Source organism: Carassius auratus, chromosome 24 (assembly GCF_003368295.1).
Source record: "Carassius auratus strain Wakin chromosome 24, ASM336829v1, whole genome shotgun sequence".
NCBI lineage: Eukaryota > Metazoa > Chordata > Actinopteri > Cypriniformes > Cyprinidae > Carassius > Carassius auratus.
This window is the reverse complement of record NC_039266.1, coordinates 12,244,742-12,267,398: the sequence shown is the minus strand read 5'-3', so window position 1 is coordinate 12,267,398 and position 22,657 is coordinate 12,244,742. Positions and strand designations below refer to the sequence as shown.

The 22,657-nt window shown below is 37.2% G+C and overlaps 1 protein-coding gene across 4 annotated transcripts in view; it reads left to right on the top strand.

Annotated features, from left to right (window-relative positions):
• The window catches only part of ncoa2 (nuclear receptor coactivator 2), a 94,937-nt gene that overhangs the window by 27,390 nt on the left and 44,890 nt on the right, over window positions 1-22,657 (top strand). For all 4 annotated transcript variants that reach the window (XM_026201053.1, XM_026201054.1, XM_026201052.1 and 1 more), the window contains exons 3-5: window positions 15,750-15,854; window positions 16,311-16,483; window positions 21,331-21,434. In XM_026201053.1, coding sequence (XP_026056838.1) covers window positions 15,766-15,854; window positions 16,311-16,483; window positions 21,331-21,434 — 366 coding nt within the window. In that variant the 5' untranslated portion in view covers window positions 15,750-15,765. The remainder of the gene's footprint in view (window positions 1-15,749; window positions 15,855-16,310; window positions 16,484-21,330; window positions 21,435-22,657) is intronic.

The window sequence follows — 22,657 nt, the reverse complement described above, 5'->3', positions numbered from 1 at the left end:
TCCAGTGCTTTTACCCAATATGTACTGCTGTTTCATCCTTTGTTTTTGGTTTGTTTTATGTCAAAGTCGTTTTTTTTTTTTTTTTTTTTTTTTGCTTTTCACAGAGTTCTTTCATGCAAAAGTGTTATTTAGTGTTTGTTTTCATGCACACACGACAGACTTTACTTTCATTTTGTGTTTTGTTTAAATTTTATAATGAAAAATCCTAAATGATGGTTCAAAACACCTAAACGTAAAAGTAAACAAATATTATGGAAACATTTTTTATTTTATTTTGGATGCAATTAATCACAATTAATCATGTTTCACGACATATAATTTATTTGTTTATTTGTATGCCTGTATGTTAGTGTAAATATGTACATTTAAATGTTGTATACAAATCTATTCAAACATTTATATTTCAAAATGTTTTCTATAGTTAACATTTACATTTTAATATTTTTACTTTATATGACTGGCATACATTCACAGATTCAGTCCGTAGTTTGATTGTACAACTCTATTAACTGGCAGTCAGAATAGTAGCCACAAGTGAGCATGTGTTTGGCTGCACGTGGATGCCACAATCGCCACCTGCTCTGCTTGAACCAATGCTCTCTGTTGTCATGTGACTGGAGAGCAGGGTATTGTCCTGGTTTAAAAGAGCGCTCGCTTTGAGCAGACCATCAGAGAGGAGGAATTTTCGAGCATGGATCATTCTCTGTGTATGTAGCGGGGAGGTAGGGGTTGTTGGGGCTGGATTTTGCTGTACGGGGAGGGCAAGGGAAGCTGGGGGTGGGGCAACTGTAGCCGCTCAGATGGGATTTGCATTAGTAGTTTGTCAGCTGTCATTAGGAGCAGATGACTGTGAGGATAAGCTGTTTGCACACGGCTCTCTCTCCTCCCCTCCTCCATGAACTGACCGTTACGTACACCTCAGAAAAACCAAAGCCAAAGTGCTTCATTTTGATGCTAGCGAGTAGGGCATGAAATTTCTGATGACTGTTAATCGTCATCCAATTAATTGAGATCAACAGTTTAATTGTCTGTTTTGTTCTTGCTTGTATATTGTGATTATTAATATGAATAATCTTCAGTAAAAAAAAAAAAATTCACAGTGAACTTGGAATATGTCTATAATGCTCAGACTTCTCAAGCTGTGCTCTGAGCAGGTTTTGTGATTCACATAACACAATACAGCACCAAAAAGAGAAATAAAATGTGGCATTTGATTTAAAATTTGGCTGGCAATATATAATTGGAATTTCAAGTGCACAATCATTGCATCCAGATGGTTATGTAATAATCATGAAAGATTTCAAGTGACTTGTTTTTTGTATGTGCATCTCAGCCTGTGTGTAAGGTTACGCTGAGTGTTGCATGCGGTGTCAACTCCTCAGCACTGTCCATATCTTGCAAAGATACTCTATAGCCTATATATTAATACAAGTTAACCATGTCATCCACTCATCTATAGCCCTCAAAGGAACATATACTTTATTTAGAAATCCAGATCTCTTAATAATGAGCCTTTAACAGTTAACCGTGCATCAAATAAACTATGTGCACATTGAATACATGGTATTTACATATTTGAGCTGTCTGTCCAGTACATATTGATAAAGGTAAATGTATAGCTGTAGATGTTAAGCATGTAGCCATAGTACATTATTTGCATTTTTGTGTTACTGTGACAAGAATAAATCTTATTCATGAATAAGGTGAAAGAATTAGCATCAAAAGTCTGTGCTAAACTTGATGTTATTATTCAGGTAACTAGCTGTAACCATATTTATAAGGTATAACTTGCTCAGCAAGATTCTTTTCAAACTGTTCCTCCACCATTACAGTAGATAACCTCAAAAAGAAAACAAACAATAAACGGTTAATGCTAAAGCTCAAATGTTATTGAGAGTGTTTTCTTATGCAGTATGTCTTAGTCATATTGGATATTTTTTAATCAAAATAAGTCAGGTTTTTGTGAGCCCTAAGGTACTGAAACAAGTTAGCGCTTTTGTGGCTGAAATATAACTAAAAATAAAGTTTGTGGTTAAAACTTTATCTAATCTTTTTCTATAATATGCAACATCATTAAAAATCAGTTGCTAAAAAGTGGCTAAATGGGACTACAAAGGTTGTTTGGGATAATGAATGTCACCACACTGTACAAACAAATCTACTTGTCATATTTCATAACCTTGTTGCATGTATATTTCCACTCTTGCAAACTACTCTAACTCAAACTTTCCAAATTATGGATTTTAAATGGAGATTGAAAGAGTTGTCAGCAACTCTGTGTAATGGACATTGAAATCATATGACTGTGGTGTAATTCATTTATAACTTTCGCTGTTTATTTTTGCTGACTGTATTTAGTCTTCAAAATTTGTGAAGATTATCTTGATGAACATGTAGGCTGAACCTGTTGGTCAAAGAGCCTATTTCCTATAATAACCCAAAGCCAATTGTAAAATCTTACTGCATTTTGTTGAAGGATAAAGAGTCATGCTAACTTCCAGGTTGGCTTACAGAAATGTGTCATCCATGCAGCACCTATGCTATCCAGAACTAGTTTGGACTGGTTGACATTTGTGTTTCTAGAAACTTCTGAAAACTACTGCTAGCTTTCTGGATGTGGCAAAGACATATTGCTCAACTAATGATCATTATTAGTTAGTGTAGGTTAAGTTGTTGTATTACAACATCAATGTGAGGTAGCTGTTAACAATACCCTTGTTCCGAATCCTTAAACACTTTCTTTTAATTAATTCCGAAAGGGGACACAAGTTCCAATTTTTTCGACAAAACCCCGGAGGTGGTATTTAAGCTTGTCAGCGATCTAATCTTCCGAGCTCGGTTTGTCAGCTGCACAATGTGGACCCTCCCACCTAGCATGCACTAGAGAAGTTTATTGATTTTTCTCACTGCATCTGTGCCTCTTGTAACCCAAATCCCATCAATACACATCAGACGTTTAACCCACTCTCCGTTACACTTTCAGTTATGGGAATACAGTCAACCCAGCGTTTCGAAATGTACCGACGGGCTCAATGCTAGAGCAAACAGTACACTTCTGATGGACAGATAAGGGAAATACATTCGCCTCCATGCCCGTGAGCCACTCCAGATCCGCTGTTTGCCTCTTAATGTGTTTATTATACAGTGCTCTCCCTGTGGCAACTTGAAGTGGCTGTCAGTTTAAAAGATTCATGAATATGATCAGCATCGGTAAATGGACATTGGCTTTTTGGGCCTGCTTGATGCTGGTACTTTAAGACCATTACGTTCTCAGTAATTGTAGAGCTTATGAGTGGCAGGAACATCTCTCTTTCCCTCTCTCAGTCAAAGCCATCTGGGACAGTGGCTGGAGACCAGGCCTGCGGCTCTAGGGAGGAGAGAATGTCGATCTCCCCTCCTCCCCTCTCTCTCTCTCTCTCTCTCTCTCTCTCTTTCTCTCTCTCTCTCTCTCTCTCTCTCTCTATCTCATCCCCACCCCCCTTCTCATCCACCACTTGTTTTTTGCGTTTCCTTGCTAGGCTTTAAGTCTTTCACATATTCTCCAACAGCGCTGATTGGTTTCATTTCCTTCACTTCCTGTCTCCGCTCATTCTCACTTGCTGACGTTTCGTCTTCTGGCTCATTATCGTCAGCTGAAGAGGCTGTAAACAGAGAATCTCCTGCAAATCTCCCTCAGACACTCGCTGCTAATAAAGGCCCATCTGTTCTGCATAACCACGATCTCCATCGGCCTTAGGGATCTCTCCACACTGTAATCAGTAATGTTGGGTAATAGCTGTGGGTTGCTCACAACAGCTCAACACACTCTTGTGTGTTTTGGCTTTGCGAAAGACCCCCCCCCCCCAACAACCCTAATATTTATGTAATTTCACCTTCGAGTTTGATTCGAGCTCGGTGCCATCAGATGAGCGCGAAGGTTAGATTTACGTGGCAGGGTTTAACGTATGATTATGATGCAATTCCATTCGGTTTGAATCCGGCTCCGGACCGTATAGGAGGGTCAAGCAAGGACATTGTTCTTTATGGCAAGGCTAGTTATTATGCAAACCCTTCAAAGACCCCTGAACCGATGCTGAAGCGGTGCCCTCGCCGTATTCGAGGGCCATACAAGCACAGGGTGTGTCACCAGTCTTGATCCCTCTGAGCTTTTCAAGCCACAAGATTACAGGGATGGCACATGAAGCTTTGATGCAAGCTGCCTCTTTGTCTACTCCAGGAGAATGATGGATTGAGTCTCCTTCCTCTGCTGCTCTCTTGAGATGTCTATTGGGCTTTGTTTGGCAAGTTTAGCTCTCTGTCTTTTGGTAGGCGCAGTGTTAACCTTCCACAGTATCCCGTCCCACAGTTGGAGCTGGAGGCTCAAGACTATAGTGTATCTTCTGCATTTTAAGATGACAGTTTAGCAAGTACTTTAACTTAAATTACACAATGAATGCAATTATTCTATAATGAATTAAAATCATAATTAAAATCCATGTACTTTTTATTTTTCAAAACGTTTTTATTTTTTATTTATTATTATTGATACTGACGAAGGCTTTTAGCCAAAACCTCTGGTATTAATATAAATATATGGTCTTATATCCGTTTATCCCCTGTATTTTATATATATATATATATATATATATTAATATGATTGTTTATTTTCCTTTTTATTAATGTTGTATTTGTAATTACATTTTTATGTTTATATATTTTGAAACATTACATATTTGAAAAACTTTGTGAAATAAAAGACCAGCAATTAGATCCTTTTCAAACCAGAATCCTTTTAGGTTGTGATATGTCATGTGGTACAAATCACAAAAAATGTATTGATATTTATAAAATGATAGTTCATGACAATTAAAGGGGTGCTTGATTGCGATTTCCCTTTTTTAACGTTAGTTTTTTTGTAATGTTGCTGTTTGAGCATAAACAATACCTGGAAAGTTGCAGCGCTGAAAGTTCAATACAAACAGAGATTGAACTCTTAAAATTCTGGCAGTTTATACCTACAAAAACAGCTAGTTAAGGGACTACAATGAGCTTCTTCCTGGGTCCATTTCGTCACAAACCCAGATAAACCCCAACCCCAGGAACACGCAACAAAGGAGGCTAGGTTGTGCTGCTTTGTTTTTTTTGTTTTTGTTTTTTTTGACTGCCGATGCTGATATCTTGGAAATCAGGGGGGCTGATAGCTAATATAAAGCCGATATGATTTTTTTTTTTTTATCGTTATTATTATTTAATTTTGAAATCATTTGACAATGGATTAAAAAATAAATGTGTAAAAGAAATTTTACAAATAATTTTTTTTTAATAAAAATATAATCAAAAAGAAAGTAAATACTGTAACCAGCAGGGGACTCCGTATTCTGGGAAGTTTGTGTGCACTAGGAATATTTTTCAAATAAAGTCAAATAAATGTTACAACTTTTTGGAAAAGTATAATGCATTCACATATATTCAATCTGTAAGGAAAATGTTGTTAATTTGAACTTTGTTGCTGCACCACATAACATAAATCTTAGCATTTTTGTTGAGAAATAGTTTTTCAAAACCAACATAAATACAAACATTGCACTTACATATACTCAGCATGTGTTTTAAACTAGATATTAAAGAGCTGTTTCTTTACCTTGTCTGCACACTTTTCTTTGTCTTTATCCCATCAAATCTTAAGATTTTCCCTTTGAATTCAGAGCTTTAGTTCAATTCGAACTTAAACTGGTGAATCACAGCTTGAAATCTGAACACGAACAGTTCATACTAATGATCTGTGGAGCGCTGTACTTGCTGCCTGCAAAAATCTTAAGGTCTAAAGATTTTTAGTTCTCCTTTTCAATTCCAGCGTTGTCGTCTGTCATTTTGAAGAACCCAGACTTTCAGTCTCCTGTCAGGCAGGCGCTGTCTCTTCCACTGATATCCAACCCATCAGCGGATGCATACTGCACACCAAGGGCTTTCTGACAACTTCATCAATGGGGCAAAGTCAACTGATTTTTGGAATCATTACTTGTGTGGGTGTGTGTATGTATTTCCTTGCTTCTAAAAGGCATTTCTGCACAGGTTTGTGGTGGGGAAAATCCTAACAGGCTTACTGTACTTTGCAAAGATGGTACATAAAATAATATATGTAAAGGTATACATGTATACTCTCATCATCATCAGAGCAACTAAATGTCCAGCTTAATGTGATCCAAACATGACTTGATGATCTCATGAACTCCAGGCCCAAACAAGTAGAAATAAAATCTGTAACTAGGAGGTTTTTGCATGTCTTGGTTTGTGAGACATGTGATGCAGTCATGTCAATCCATCTAATAATGAGTATACACCAACAAGAAACACCTGTGCTTACAAAAGAGGAATAAGTGTCAGTTTTCCTCTGGGTGTCTACAAGAAAAAATAAGGCTTCAGGCTAATTAGCCTGGTTGTGATCTCCTTTTTTAAGTAAGTGTGAAATAATATTCGCATTGTTTGCCATCACACCTGTTGTCTAGCATGTCACATACAGTGAGTGAATCGCCATGACCCAGTTTTAAGATCTTCTTTTTTTTCTCTCTGTCAGCTATAGACAATCATATTTCATGTTCATCTAAATTTTAGTGTACTCTAGTGTTGTATGGAGGATGCATGGAGTGATGCCTATGCATTGTTCAATCATATGCAAAACCTAAAAAACTGTAACTGAAAGGGGCGAATCATTTAAAGTTCCACACATATTTATGTTGTATTACAGTCGTAGACAGTGGTTTCAGCACAGTTTTGATGGACTGTGTTAGCGTTGTTGGCATAATACCCAGCTTTAAACTCAGAATGTCTGTCAGTGGTTTAAGCGGTTTAGCATTATGAATGCATAATATGTATCGTAAATTGTATAAAAATCGTCTAAATAAACTTTAAACAGTTTGTCTACTGCTTATCAGAAGTCAAATTTGAATGTACAGTAGTATTGCTTTACAAAGCATAAAATGTCATAAATATTTAATCATCTTCGGTGTTAAAATAAATTTGGTGTTTTAGTAAAGTGAGTTTTAACTTTTAAAAATCGTCTTTTAAATTGCATTAGGTATAAATTCTGGGTACTTTTTATATGGTGCGGGTCCAGTAGACCCTAACTGGATTTAATACAATTCACTATGGGAAAAAAAGGTTTACCGTAAATATTTTTCACAGTGGCAAGGGCCAATCAAAATTAAAGGGATAGTTCACCTTAAAAAATAAAATTTTGTCATTTAATTTTCGAATATATATTTGATGAATTCCGAGAGCTCTCTGACACTCCCATAGATAACACATAGATCCTAGAAACATAGCAAAGACATCATTAAAATAAATCCATGTGACATCAGTGGTTCAGCCATTATTTTACAAAGCTAGAGAATACTTTTTGTGCACAAAGAAAACAAAAATAACTTTATTTAACAATTCATCTCTTCCGCATCACCCTATAGCACCATTTTGGAGAGTATCATATTTGTAAATGACGTGAATACATTGTTTACATTCAGATCAAAGTGTAAATAACTGCATACATGCATTCCATACATCGCTTATGTATGTGATGCTCTCCGAAATGGAATAAAAGTTGACGTAAAATAAAAGTTATAGTTTAATCGGTATTTTGACAACACATCAAAAAAATCAGTGTGTCCAATTGATCCACAATATAATTTTATAATATAATAGTTTAGTAGCCAGGTTGAGACGCTGTTTGTCAGAACCGGAAACACAACACAAGCATTTTAACTTCTATCCCTCTTGTTGTTGCCTTCAGGGACTGAAGCGATCGACTGCGATTCTTTTCTGTTTGGATGAGTAAACCCTCCCGAACACGAGTCTTTAGATGTTCATTTGGTGTCAGTGATCAAACATGGTATTTTTAGTTCTGTTGAATCACAAACAAACAACTCTCCCTTTAACCCTCCAACTGTCCCAGATAGAGAGTCTCTTCTCAGTTGTGTCGATGGCAGCAAAGCTTTCCAGTAGGGAGTCATCCCTGCGGACTTTAAATGGTATCGCTGGAGGAGAGAACAGGAGGCTGTCAGACTCAGCGCTGTGGATGCTGGAGAGTGGAAGTTTTCTTCGCTGCCTCTTTCTCTTTTCCTCCTCTTCCGAGTGTCATAGGCTGGCACATCTGTGTATAGCAAGATACGATAGGCGGGGTAAAGAGATGGAGGTCTCTGTCTTTCCTCAAGAGAATGTAGTTCTTGAAAAAGTCGGAGCACAATTGCATGAGGCAGATGGCATGAGGGATGCTTCCATTTCCATTATGAATTGAAAGCGTACATTTCTAAGAATTTGGCATGTTTCAAAGTAGATTCAAGTGTTTTTTAATATTTATTTTAATGCTATTTATTTTTATCCTGGATACTCGTATGTAAGTTACCCACCTTGTTGTCAATCGTTCAACTGAGAAACTACTAAAATGTGTCTTCCCACAAATTTCCAGTGGACAAAACGATGCCATTTTAATGTGTAATTGGCTGGATAATTGATAGCCTAATTTCCCTTCACATCAAATTATCTAGGCCATCTACCCTACTAAGGTCTATTACAGTGCATGGGGATTCGGTGGGGGTGGGGTATGATTTTAGAACCGCCCCCAATGTTCCGCCCACCAGTAAAAGCCTCCGATTGGTCATCCACTAACACTTATCATCTGCATCTTTAACATACTCTAGAGCTGCTAATAGGAGTGAATGATTGAGAAATGTGTCAGTGTTCCTCATTATCTCTCTGTGCCTCCGCAGTGCTGTTGATTAGTGGAGGTCTGACACGGCTCATGTTGAGCGTGGAACAGCAGCAGGCTGTTCAGAGTCTGACTGACTGACTGGCCCTCTCCTTCCCTACTGCTGTAAATAATTAATGCTCCATATCAGAGCCTCCCCGGCCCCGTCGTGGGCTATGCCCTGTTTGCTGCACCAGCTGCGACCTGCTTAACCTGTTAACTGTCACTCACATTTTTGAAGATAGACATGACTATGCATGATACAAACCCAAATTTTTATAATTCATGACTGAAAACATTTTGTAACATGATTTTGATGTGCCATTTACATCGTAATGCAATGTCTGATTTTAAAATGGGTTTTGAAGGATGAATTTTGAGATTTTATGTTTTCAAGTGATATATAACTTCTGATGATTTCTAAAATGTGATAGAGAAAAAGGCAACGAGGAAGTCTTTTTTTTAAACAAAGGTCAAAGCTCCTTTTGTAATGTAGATTTCTGAGGGTGCACTCTTGTCATAAATTCATCTATTACTTTTCCTACATAAAGATTAACAAAAAATATTGGTAAAATATATATTTGGGAGTCTTAGACCTTTCCAACGATATATAGTTTGTCAAGATTAGATTAGATTTGATTGTAATATAGTATAGTCAACGTAGGCGTCCCGTATACGGGACGGGGTAACATTTATCAGGTTAAAGCGCAGGGGCTTCCAGGAGCTGGTCATGCTACAGTCATGTTGAACTGTTTGTGTGGCTCTCATTAGCAAAACGTAACTAGGTTAAAGTAGCTGATTGTGGCCCACCTTTATGAATCATTTATTAATATTAAACAAGCCGAGCCTGTTTCATGATTTGACCCAGGTTTGAACAGTAACAGATGCATTCTTGAATGGACTGTTGATAAATTTTTACTCTTTGTTTCTTTAAATGTCTTAATTCTCTTATAGCATTTAAAAGGATTGAAATTGTATAGTATAGTAGTATTCATGCAAACTAGTATACAATTTTAATCTGGCTTTCATCAATTATCAGTCATAACATGAAAATATTTATCGTCTCATAATATCAGGGCATCCCTGATTTGTATTATTTATTATGCTGTCTAACACTACTGCTTTATTTCTCAGCAGATTGCACACATTTCTATGCATGCATATATTTAGAGCAGCGAGGTTTATTAGACACATGTCTCTCACCAGGGGTTTTAACACAAGCCGGTCACCATACCACTAGTCATCATGGAGTTCTGTGTGGGGTATCTGGATATCAGACACCTCTGACTGTCTCCCCCTGCCTTAGGGGACACGAACATCTCTGACTCATTCTTCAGTGTATGTGGGTGATGCACGCAGCTTGCGGGACATCTGCTAACTGTAAACCTGTCAAGAGCAGTCTGACACCAGTGTACAGAGTACCGTACATTAACTATGTTTTACATTATTTTTACTTGCTTTATCAAAGAGAATTTGATCAACAACCCATTAAGAAAACATAATTGGTTCTAACTTAAGGGAGGAAAAGGAAGAAAGCGCCTCTTTCCTTTTCAAGCACACCCACTCAGTAGAGATCTTATCGTCAGTCACTTCTAGCCTGTGGTTTCATTACGGTGTCCTCCTAGCCTGGCGGCTGCTGGCGTCTCTGTAAAAACTCAATTCAGATAGACACTTGAACAGTAGTGTAGCTATTTCAGATAATATAAACATATTAGAGTATCTGCAAATATCTCAAAGCGATTGTTATCAGCACAGTATTAAAAGGTGTTTCCGAGTGTGATTTATGACTGTGGATCTCAAATAGTGGGTCATTGCCCAGAAATGGCTTGCTGGTCTGATCCCAGACAGCAGGACAAATGCAACTAACCATGTAACTTTGTACAAACAGGACAGCTGAATCAATTTGCATATAAATAAATTAAAGAAAATGCTTCATCGACTACATCAAAGGCCGTAAGTCCAATCTGGTGTTGTCACTTTTGTTTGTTTGTTTTCATTTCATTTATTTATTTATTTGTGTTTAGCATAGTTTACATTTTAAGTTTTGTTTTAAATTGTTTTAGGTTCTTCTTTTTTTTTTTACTTCATTTAATATTGTTTCATTTTGTTTTTGTTTTAATTAGTTTTGTTCAGAGTCTTATTTTAGCTATTTTTATTTTAGTTTAGTATTTTCGGCAGCTATTTTGTTGTTGACATTAACAGCTGTAAGTTCAATCTAGTGTTGTCACTTTTTGTTTTTGTTTAATTTAATTTTGTTTTGTGTTAGTTTTAGTGTGTTTGTTTTGTTTTAATTTGTTTTTGTTAGTTTCATTTTTTTGTTTTTGTTTTTTAGTGTTTTGTTTACTTTTCAGTTTTTATTCTGTATTGGTTTTAGTTTTATTGACATTTTTAGTTTTTTTATATTTTTATTTTAATTAACTTTTTTTACATTTCTTGCCAGTTTTGCCATGTCGTCATGTCTTCAATTGAATCACTTCTCTATAATACTGGTACCGCAGACTGATATCAAAACTGATTTACCACCATACTTGCAAACTTTGATTTCATACATCTATCAAAAAGCTGCTTGGTGTTGCCTCTGCTGTATCAGATATTTGGTATTCTTAATCTTTTGCACTTTGGTCCCCTCCATCTGTGTTAAATCCTCTTCAGCCAATCGGATTGTGTCGGTTAGCAGTAAAAGCTGATAGCATTTCAAAGCCGCCTCTGTAATCACTAGCTACCACGTCTAACGCTCGACCCCTCTCATTACTTCGATTGTCCGTGGTTTCAGTCCAAAACACCTACCTTACTGCATGAAAGTCCCCTGCAGCCTCTGAGAAGCTGCTATTAACAATTGATTGAATTATATGTCACACGTCTGAGAGAGCTAGTTACATATACCGTACTAAGGTTGTAGAGGCTGAAGTGACACCGCTGTCTTGGTATAATGAAAAAACTGTGCACCTGACAGCTGGACGCATGAGTGTTTCATATGGTTTGAGAGTGAAACTGCAAGATTATCCATACCATGATGCAAAGATACTCAGTTTTCTATTCTAGCATCCGCTCATGCTGGGTTTACACTACTTGGTTTTCAAACTCATTGGATCGCTGTTCCTCTGAAACTTCTCTTGCCCTGTATCTTGCTCTCTCATCAACTATAGGTCATTGCTGATGTCATTTCCAGTCAAAACACACTTCACACTGCAAAACTCTGTTGTACAGCTATTTAGCTTGCTAATTATTTCTTCTTTCAGATTGTGTATTTGATAATACCAGGGCCGGCCCCCAACATTAATTAACAAGAATAAGCTTAAAGGGATAGTTCACCCAAAAATAACAATTCTGTAATCATTTACTCAGCCTCAAATTATTCCAAACCTGTTTGAGGTATTTTTTTCTTTTGAACTCAAAGGAAGATATTTTGAAGAATATGGGTAACCTTATAGCCTTACAAAAAATACTTCATTTGATAGTATGCGGCCATGCGCAAACGCATCCGTTTTTATCGGGGAACCTCCTGGAAATGCGATTGGACTAGTTTTGAGAAGCAACTGGGCAGGATTTGTTGTGAAAACCTGGCAACCCTGATCTGAACGCACATGCTGGAGATATACTTCAAATTACAGGAGCATCTTTACTGATGTGATGCGCATGAAAATCGCATTTGATTTTTTTGCACCACCCTAATGCGGTCCACATATGCGCTCTAGAAAGTTTAATCTTTGTCCAGTGTCTGCTCCATATTTCTCCAGAAGTTATGACCTTCGTGTACACATAAATACCAAAGTATACTTTGGGCTATAGTCAGCCAAAACTTTAGCAGTCAGTTAGTCACAGAAACACAAAAACTGTCCATGATGGACAGATCCTAAACGTTTTTTCCTTGAGGTAATTACAGTATACCGAGCAGGAAATCCAATTACCATTCATTGACCTCAAATACGGCTTATCATTTGAAATAGATTTCAACATGTAGCAACTTTACACAGCCGCCCGCTCTAATGTTAACCTTGATAAATGTGTACGATTAGCCTCATGTCTGTGTTTGTGCGTAGTGTAAGCTATTAGTGCGCTACTGCATAACCTGGAGGCGCCAGTGATATCACTTTCATTTTTTCTTTTACTCATAACAGCGGAAACAACTTAAAATACTACATTTATATTCACACAAATAAGAACAATACATCATTAGAAACTGTAAAGTATCACTCACAAATAAAACATAGAATGCGCTTTCTACCATTTCAGTCTTCTACCATTTCTATATATCTATAGAAAGCTTGAAATGTCTACTTTTAATCTAACCCATTCAAATACCTTCTGATTTTGGAATAAATCTACTATTAGTTGACAAAGATCTTTAGTTGGTGGCAGCCATAGATAATACACACTATGCGATTGTCACCCATGTCCCTTTCAGTGATCTCTAGAAAATTTTCTGCCAGTGAAAATTGGTGGCTCCAGTAAAAGTGTTTTTGACATATTTAATGCTTATGCAGGCTAATAATGTTAATGCTTATAAGGCAACAGTTATGACATTTGTCTAATTACATTCACAACTTCGGTGGTGTCTGTCTGTTGTCCAAGGGGGCACTGAAAACCTTCCAGACTGTGTCACAAGAAGCCGTTTGTCATCAAGATGAACAGAAGGGCCCCATGATTGACAAAGCATTTCGCAATGTTACGATTCAGATGTCTGGCTGATGAATGTCTCTCAGACCTAAAGGTTAACGCTGTCTGAAAGAATCTTTCTCTGTTTTTCCTCTAGTTAGCTGGTGTCCAGTGTCTGTAGCGTCAGCCTCATCCCTCAGAGCTGTTTGATTGGCCTCTCTGTCATTAGGTTTAAGTAGGGCACTGCAATCCAGCAGGGATTCAATACCAGCGCTCCATTCACTCCGGCTCTGACTCCCCCAGCCGGCCTACAGTGAGGCTGCAAATTACGTAAGGCAATGTGTGTGCGTCAGTTTGGCCTGAACACAGCCCAATGTGTTGGCCTCGTGTGCTGGCCCGGGTGTCTCTCCGCCTGCTTCCCAAACACTGCAGATGAAGGCCTGAGAGAGATGAGAGAGGGGATGGATGGGGTTTTCATTAACCTCCACTGCCTGGTGTTTTAAATTAGCGCCAAATTCACCACAGGTCTCATCAACACACTGAAGAGCCTGTTTTTTTGTTGGCGTAATATATTAGTTTGTACTTTTCAATTAGCTTTTTTTTTTTTATTGTTTGGCTTCAGAAATGGAAATCTAGTAAATGATCTAACAATGCTTTTGAGTAGATAATGTTTAAATTGCAACGGACCATTATCATAATTCTACCTTTTTAAAATAGGTCTGCCGTTTTCAATTGTGATAATTAGCCCACATAATGCTATTTATAAAATGTTTTTATTGGAACGCTGAATGCAATTTTCAACAAATTTACCCATGAGGCTGCAACCGTTTGAAAACATTTTCCATTACATTAACAGTCCTATTTATGTCAAGAAAATTCAGCACAAACTCTAATGGATCCCAAATTTTGCATGCAGTGTGTCTGTGTTTGTGTGTGTGTGTGTTTATGTATGCATGTATGTGCACAAATTTAGACTAAATTGTTATGTTATATTATAATAATTACACAAGAAATTAATAGTTTTATCCAGTAAGGATGCATAAAAATTAATTAAAATGAACAGTAAAGACTATGTCAAGCAAATGCTGTGGTTTTAATCTTTTTATTAAATTTGGTTTTGCAGATTCCATTTTATGTAGTATATATTATACAATATTATATGTAGTACTTAATATAAAATATTATTGTTAGATAAAATAAAAAGGTAACGTTTCATATGTATGCATTTTTTAAAAAGTTGGATTTTTTGGGGGGGTTGATTTACAGCCATGTATGCCTTTAAAGTTGCACACTATGATTAAAAAGCCTCATTCAATAATTTATATTGCTTCATTTTCCCCTTGTGATGGGACACATTTCGCTCTCTTTCTTTCATCATATCGAGAACAGTACTAGATGATGAAATGTACTAGTTTTCGCTCTCTCGTGGGAATTCCATTTTTTGTTCAACCCTGGGTCTATATAAGGCACGCAAATATGAATAGAAAGTGAAACTACATATTGTAGGATGTGTTGGAAAGATAAATGGCTGTGCTTGTGTCTGTATTTGTTGAGACTTGTTAAATGAAAATTTGCATGCTCAACAGTCTTTTTGTGCTGTACAGTATATGGCACATTGTGTTCTCTTACTCGCTGACCCCTTACTCTCTATTTCTCACTACTCGCTTACTTTCGTGTTACTTCCACTTTTCTCTCGCTCGCTCTCAGGGGACACCCATTGTCGCACAATATAATTGAATCCCTTTTTCGTTCCATTTTCTCTCATTTTCATTTCCGGAGGCCTCCTTACGCCTTCCAGCATCAACCCACATCTTCAGTATATGACCTCTGAACACAACCCCTAAGCCTTCTCGCTTTTAATTATCTCTAATTAGTAATCACATTTTTCGGTCCCTGTAAAGAGCCATTTAAGACCACATTAATTGATAAGAATTAATTTTTGAGGTTTTTGAAAAGCAAGCTGCCGAGATGTTTTCAGGCATTCACAGCCGAACCAAAAAAAAAAAAACAAAAAAAAACGTTCCCCAAAATCCTCAGAAATCCCTTATAGAGTAATTTCAAACTCAAGTTCCTACATGACTGATAGATTCCACATGAAAATCTCTCAGAAGAGCTGTTTGGCATGTTTGCAAATCATCAGGTGCTCAAATTTATTGCATTATGATGTTTAACTGGATCTGTTTGAACTGTTAAACAGACCTATATCTAATGGCTTTTTTTCGAAGCGCAGCAGAAATAGTTGGCACAGTGTGTTGTTTTTCAGCCTATTTAGAAGATAATTTAATATAATGACTTTTTTATTATTGGTCCACCTCTTTAAATGCTACAGTGAAGCTTAAATATAAGCTAAGTGTGTTCATGTTTGTCAAGCCTACCTACAGAAGATGAGTCCTTTGAGCATTTTCTGAATTGCTTACATTGACTTTCTCTCCAACAGGTGATAGGCATTGAGGATGAGTGCTGTCGGGGAAAACTCGTCGGACCCTGCCAGGTCAGAGGCTCAAAAGCGCAAGGAATGCCCTTCAGACCTCCTGGGTCCAAGGTACTTCACCGATACACAGCAGCATGCAAACCAGTAGACAATGAACGGCAGGTTACAGTGAACTCTGAAACTGCATTCGTTGCAGCGTACACGTTTTTTGTTTGTATGTATAGCGGAGTAAATTTCTCCGTCTATGCTATGAACTGCTGAACTGCAATAATCTTGAGCAGGCCTCCCACCGGTGGAGCTCAGCCTAGATAATACACGTTTCTATATAAAGCCCTTTTCCACTGAGTCAGGAAACATCAGTCTGTATAATTCGTTCACAGGAAGGAGCTATGCATGCCCTCTTTATTGACAAATTTTTCTGTGCAAGCTGCTGAAGATGCAGAGCAGCAAATTGAAAATACAACCTGTTTAAGGTTGTACAGAAGAAGCTCTGGAAACGTTTGTCTATTTCTGTTTTAAGTTTTGCACTTCTGCTTCTGCTGATTAATTTTTGGTTTCTCTTCACAGTCCTAAACGAAGCACTGAGAAACGTAACCGGGAACATGAAAATAAATACATAGAGGAGCTCGCAGAGCTGATTTTCGCGAACTTCAGTGATATCGACAACTTCAATGTTAAGCCTGACAAATGTGCAATCCTAAAGGAAACTGTCAAACAGATTCGTCAAATTAAAGAGCAAGGTAAGAAAACCAATGCACTCTTCTTTGAACTTACATTTGTACTTGTCCTATTAATCTTCAATTCAAGTGTAAACCCTGAGGCTTGATGCTGAAAACGTACCCTCCACATAATGTTACTTTCAATGAGCTTTAGCATAGTCAGACATTTGCGTTAGGTTAGAAGTTATTAGCAGCTAACACAAGACACATGAAGGCGTTGCAGGTTGTTTAGGAAAATATTTGGCCTGTGTAGAGATCTTGAGAAAGAACTTATCAAATCAGCCATCGATTCCAGACTGGCTTTTAGCAGGAGCCTATAGATTAGCATCATGCTAACTGCAAACATGTCACTGATGTACCATGTAATGTCTCACTGCGTTAAAAAAAGAATACAGAGACCAAACACAAGATTTAATTAGGAGTCACAGCTTCATTACTTTTCTGCATTTGTGTTTTAAAGTTACATTGAGTTAGGGATGATTGACTTAAGACTCATTATTAGTGTTTCTTTGTTGCCAAAATCATTAGCCGCAAGATTTGGATTCAGGTGCAGTGCTTGTTAACATGTTATGATTTAAGTTACTTGGAAAAGTTATGCTGATAATTTTGGAAAAATTATGCCAGATTATATCACAAATTTCTGAGAAGAAGCTTAATTGTACCCCGAGGTCCCTCCCCTATTGAGGGACATCATATATCTCACCCTTGCTCTTTCTGTGATGAGAAATTGCTTAGATAAACTTCTGGGAAATTCTTTTTATAGCACAATCATAAATATGGACTGGTATAGATTTATATAAATCATATTTGGATTGACTTGCTCCTGCAGTGTTTTTCTGCGTGCTGTTTTGACCTGTGTGTGTGTGTGTGTGTGTGTGTGTGTGTGTGTCTGCATTGATTCTGGCTGGGCTGTGATGGAGATTGTTTGTGATTGTACTGAGCTCTGAGTTATGTAATGCTGAGCAATGTGATACAAAGCTAACAGCCGTCTGCTGCGTCGTCCCCTCCTTCACTTCCCCTTCACTACACTCGATGCCACACGACCACAGCATCACACATAAGTGTTACAAAAGGACTGTCACGGATTATTGTTTTAAAGGTATAGTTCACCTAAAAATGATAGTTTTGATGAAATCTGAGAGCTTTATGATCCTGCATAGACAGCAACGCAACTGACACTTTAAGGGTCCAGAAAGGTAGTAAGGACATTGTTAAAATAGTCCATGTGACATCAGTGGTTCAACCGTAATGTTATATTTTTGTGCACAAAGAGAATACATTTTTGAATAAAGTTGTTGTTTTTGTAGTAGTATTCTTGTAGCTTCATAAAATTTAGGTTGAACCACTGTCGTCACATGGACTATTTTAATGATGTCCTTACTACCTTTCTGGGCCTTGAACATGGTAGTTGCGTTGCTGTCTATGCAGGGTCAAAAAGCCCTTGGATTTAATCAAAAATATCTTAATTTGTGTTCTGAAGATGAACAAAGGTCTTACAGGTTTGGAACAACAGTTATTATTGACAGCATTTTCATTTTTGGGCGAACTGTCCTTTTAATGCTTATCGAACCAATAATGATCAGTGCTAGCATTAAAAAGTTATACTCCACCAAAATTTTTTGCAAAACTCCAAACCTGTATGACTTTTTCTAACACAAAAGATGTTGGGCAGAATAAAAAAATTTCAAAACCGTAAAAAGAAAATGATCTACTCAACGGTCTAAAATCTGCCTAAAATCTTTTTTGGGTTCCATAAAACACAGTTTTTATTAGAATGGTCCCTTTTTAAACATTGTTTACATTTAGAAAAAGACTAATGAATGTGTGAAAATTGCCGCCATGACACTAAAGTGTAGCGATTGTTGTCAGGATGTTGTTAAAGTGTTATGAGTAGTGTTTTTTGCGCATTACTATGTGGTTACGCAAATGCTGTGTGGATATGATATTCCTTACTCTAGACATGACTCAGATCCTTCCTTCAGTGTGAATATATTATTATCTATCAGGTGAATATCCTAAATCCAACTGACTAGCAAAATATTAGCACAGCTTTCCTAAGTAAGTTGTGATTTGAGGTGTAGTTTACAGTAAAAATGGTGCAATATAAATGTGAGCCCTAACAATAGTAATGCTAATATGCTAGCTACACTAGCAAGCACGACTATTAAACTGTGGTAGTTAACCAGTTTCCTTCCTCTTTGCATAGAAAACACAATTTGCTTGGACATTTACCTGTAAAGGTTATTTTTAGTCTCTAGTTGATCTACTACACATTTAAAACCCCAAACTGGAGTTTGAAAACTGGATTATGTTTAATTACATGTTTAATTTGTTCATTAGTGAGTCAGCGCCTTTAAATTTAGAGACTGAAGAACACCCAGTAGATGACGAGATATGGAATTCAATTCTCCCATGGAGAGTCTTGACCTAGTATCTATGATCAGACTGTGCACTGATTGGTTGAGAGCAGAGTTATTGGGCGGGGCTTTGAATTGTGACTGATTCTAAAGGCCTCAAGAAACTCCATCTGCTGTTGAAGTGAATGATATGGCCTGATTCACATTCTTTCTGGAGATAACACTGGCTTTTTCCTGTTTGATGGGGATTGGCTGACAGAAAGGAAACAGTTTTGAAATGAGAGAGGGAATGAGTTATCACCGGACCTCTGGTGCAGCTGTGCTGGTTTACCAGTCCCTGCTGGGCACCGCAAAGACCTGCTGACACACAACATGCTCACATCCACTCATCATCAGGAGTGTACGCATGCGTATGTCTCCCAGACACACATACACACACACACACATACGGGAAGAGCAGTGTTTGGAGCATCCCAGAACGGTCTGAGGGGGAGGCTGATGGATGGCCCTCTCTCTTTGCCATATGGCTACCCATCATGCCAGCACAGTTTGCCTCTCTATCGTGTCCTCTACGAGACCACTGCATCCACTGATGATCCCAACCACTCTCTTTAATGGATGGGAACAGACAGGAAGTTATAATGGTCTAGGGAATTGTGGGATTGAGGATGTTTCACTGTTGGCAGAAAATGTTAGTGTTATTTTAGTGTTGTCTGTAGTAATGTTTTTAATTAGCATTTATTTTATTCTCATTTATACTGATAAAATTTTGGTTGAGAAATCGTTATTATGTTCATTCATTATGTTAATCTGTTGAATTTTAGTACTTGCACTTATTTCAGTTGCAAAGGCAAAATACATTTTTTAAGTTTGTCATCTAGTATCTATATATTTTTTTACTTTATTTAAATTATTGTAAAATGTATGTATATATATATATATATATATATATATATATATATATATATATATATATATATATAATATTTTAATGACAATGAAAGGTTTTTTTCTTCTTTACAATAATAAAACAAAATGATTTGTGCTTACTTGTCATGAAAACAATTTCGTTTTATTTTTGGCATAATTTATTAGTTAAAGCATTGCAGAAGTAATGAAATAATAATATAGCATAAATTGTATTATTATTATTGTTGTTATTTGTTTTGAAATATGAGCCAGAGGTTCACCAGTATTCCTTCTAGATTTAGCTCCATCATAAGTGGTTTGTTTTGCAGGCGATGTTGTTTACAAATCTTGTCACTTTTTTTTGGAGAGAGTGATTTTCTCCAGTCTTTATATAATGATTTGTTTGGAGTCTGTTTGTGAGCGCATGTGTGTATTGATGGTTCCATTCATGTCCGGGCTGTTGGCTGCATGGCTGTTCTGTGAGGCTTCACATGCACCCATTTAGCCTGACAGCTTCTGTCTCACGCGTTGCTAAGGTCCAGATGTGTTCCATAACAACATGTCTCAACAAGCGCACGGCAGAATGAGAGCGGGAGAATGGGGTTTAAAAAGGTGCATGTGTGCAGTATGAAATTAAACGCTTTAGTGTACAGAGAGAGAGAACTGCCTTTTAAAGAAATGCTAATACGCTCAAGCTAGCAGGACCACATGAAGTGTCTTTAATGTAATTAATTTGAAAATAAAACACTTAAACTCTGCAGGATCTAATGAAGGGTTTTAGATTCTTTTATGGAAATGTTGATGTTTCCAACCGAATTAACCGTATTCACTTAGTAGGGGAGAGAGGGTATGCAGTGCCAATTTTTTTACTCGTCCTTTATTCAAGGAGAAAGAAGAATGAGGTAAAAAAATAAAAAGTGCCTCATTATATTCCAGGATGTCTGCTATCAACTCAAATTAGAAGAAAGCATCTCTAACTAAAGCCAATAGAAATATGACCTTTTTAAAAAGGGTGAACAAGGGGTTAGTTGAATCATTTGGGAAACCATTTGAGAAATGTACATATTTAAATAATTTAAACGGAGAATTCGTTTTTAATAACATACTGTTGAATTTCAAAGTCTAATTTTACTTCACATTTTTAATAACATGTCCATAAATCAGACATTCTGGGAAGGTTTTCCCCCATTTGTCTTGCTTTTGTGCTTCCAAATGTATTCTGAGACCAATGTAATAGTGTTTTTCTGCATAGAAATCTACATTATGCGTTGAGTCACTTGATTCAAGGCAAATCTTTAGTCAAATAATTGATTTGATTTTATACACTGGCAATTCACCAACATTAATGATATTTTAGACTTGTTTTGAAAAGTGGAAAATGTATTCTGACATGCAATTACAGTTTTACATTTTTTAGTTTTTTTCATGTGTGTCATAATCACAGATAGCTGTATATGATCTCCCCTTTTCCAAAACATGATCCTAAATGATGTACAGTTTATTCACTCTTTGGTTTTCAACATAACATAGCAAAGTTATTGTGGACGGTGGTGTTGATGTTCTTTAATGGGTTCGGATCTCATTTCTTCTCTTCCTCTGCAGAAAAAGCTGCTGCAGCCAATGAGGATGAAGTGCAGAAGGCTGATGTGTCATCGACAGGCCAAAGTGTTATTGACAAAGATGCCCTTGGACCAATGATGCTGGAGGTGGGTCTGTTGTGCTCTGTTTACTAGGTTACACTGGCTCTACAGAACACGTACGAGGAAGAGCCAAGCGTGAACCATGGGAGACAGAGTAATAGTGAATGATTAAAAATGAGTTGTGTTAAGAATTTGGCTGTCATTTGATGTTTTAATCTCCACATTCCTCCAACTCATTGCTGAATATAGAGCTCATGAGCTGACAGTTGAGAAGATTTTTTGGCATGGAAAACATGCTCAAGTGTAATGATGTGTCTCTGTGGCTATGTTTTTACTGCAAGATTATTAGTGATTTTACTGTTCACGTAATATCAGATTCGAGCGTGAACTGATCACATTCGCAAAACTGACCTGCATGTGCAAAAGGAAGCCTGAAAATGTGTGCACAGGATAAAGATTAGGAATTAGGACTAGTTTTCATAGTTTTCGTTCAAATTTTGTTTGTGTAGGGCTTTCACCGTATTTACACTTCACTGTCATACTTACATACTTACACTTCACTGTCTTCACCGTCTTCCATAATAACCAACAAGAACTACTTGTAAATGAAATCTGTGGATTGACTCCTGTCACGCGGAACTGTGACGAATGTCGATCTAGAGTGATGTGAAAGTCACATGGATTACGATACGACCACTTAAGACTGAGATTGCATTGCAAAACATCAACCTGTATTTAGTATATGGAAGTGGCCAAAACATTTATATATAATATTTCTGTAATGAATTAAACCTTCGTAATCATCGGGAAGAAGGAGGCGAGAACCGGCAGACAATCAAAATGAAACTTTAATAATCAAAATAAACACAAAACAGCGCAACAGCCCCTCACGGACGACTGTTGCGCACAAATAAAAAGCAAACACAAAATAAAGTCCAGGCATGGTCCTTTCTCATCCTTCACTGTCGTCGCTCCAGTTTTATATCCTTCCGTCTCCTCCATGGGACTCGAGACCAATGGGTCAAGCAGGTGTAGCTCATCTCCAATCACTCCACTGGCCTCGCTCCTGTTCCCACGGCCTTCGGCCCCCGCCCCACTATATTTTATTAAAAATTTTGCTTTATTTCAAATGCTGACGATTGTTAAGAGTTTTAGTTGTAGAACAAATGAACGGTTAACAGTAACAGAGTAAATGTTAAAGCAGTTAAAATCCCTTAAAACATTACAATTTTCTGTATAACTTCACATCCAACCTCAGATATGCCCCGATATAGCAGTTTTTCATTCAT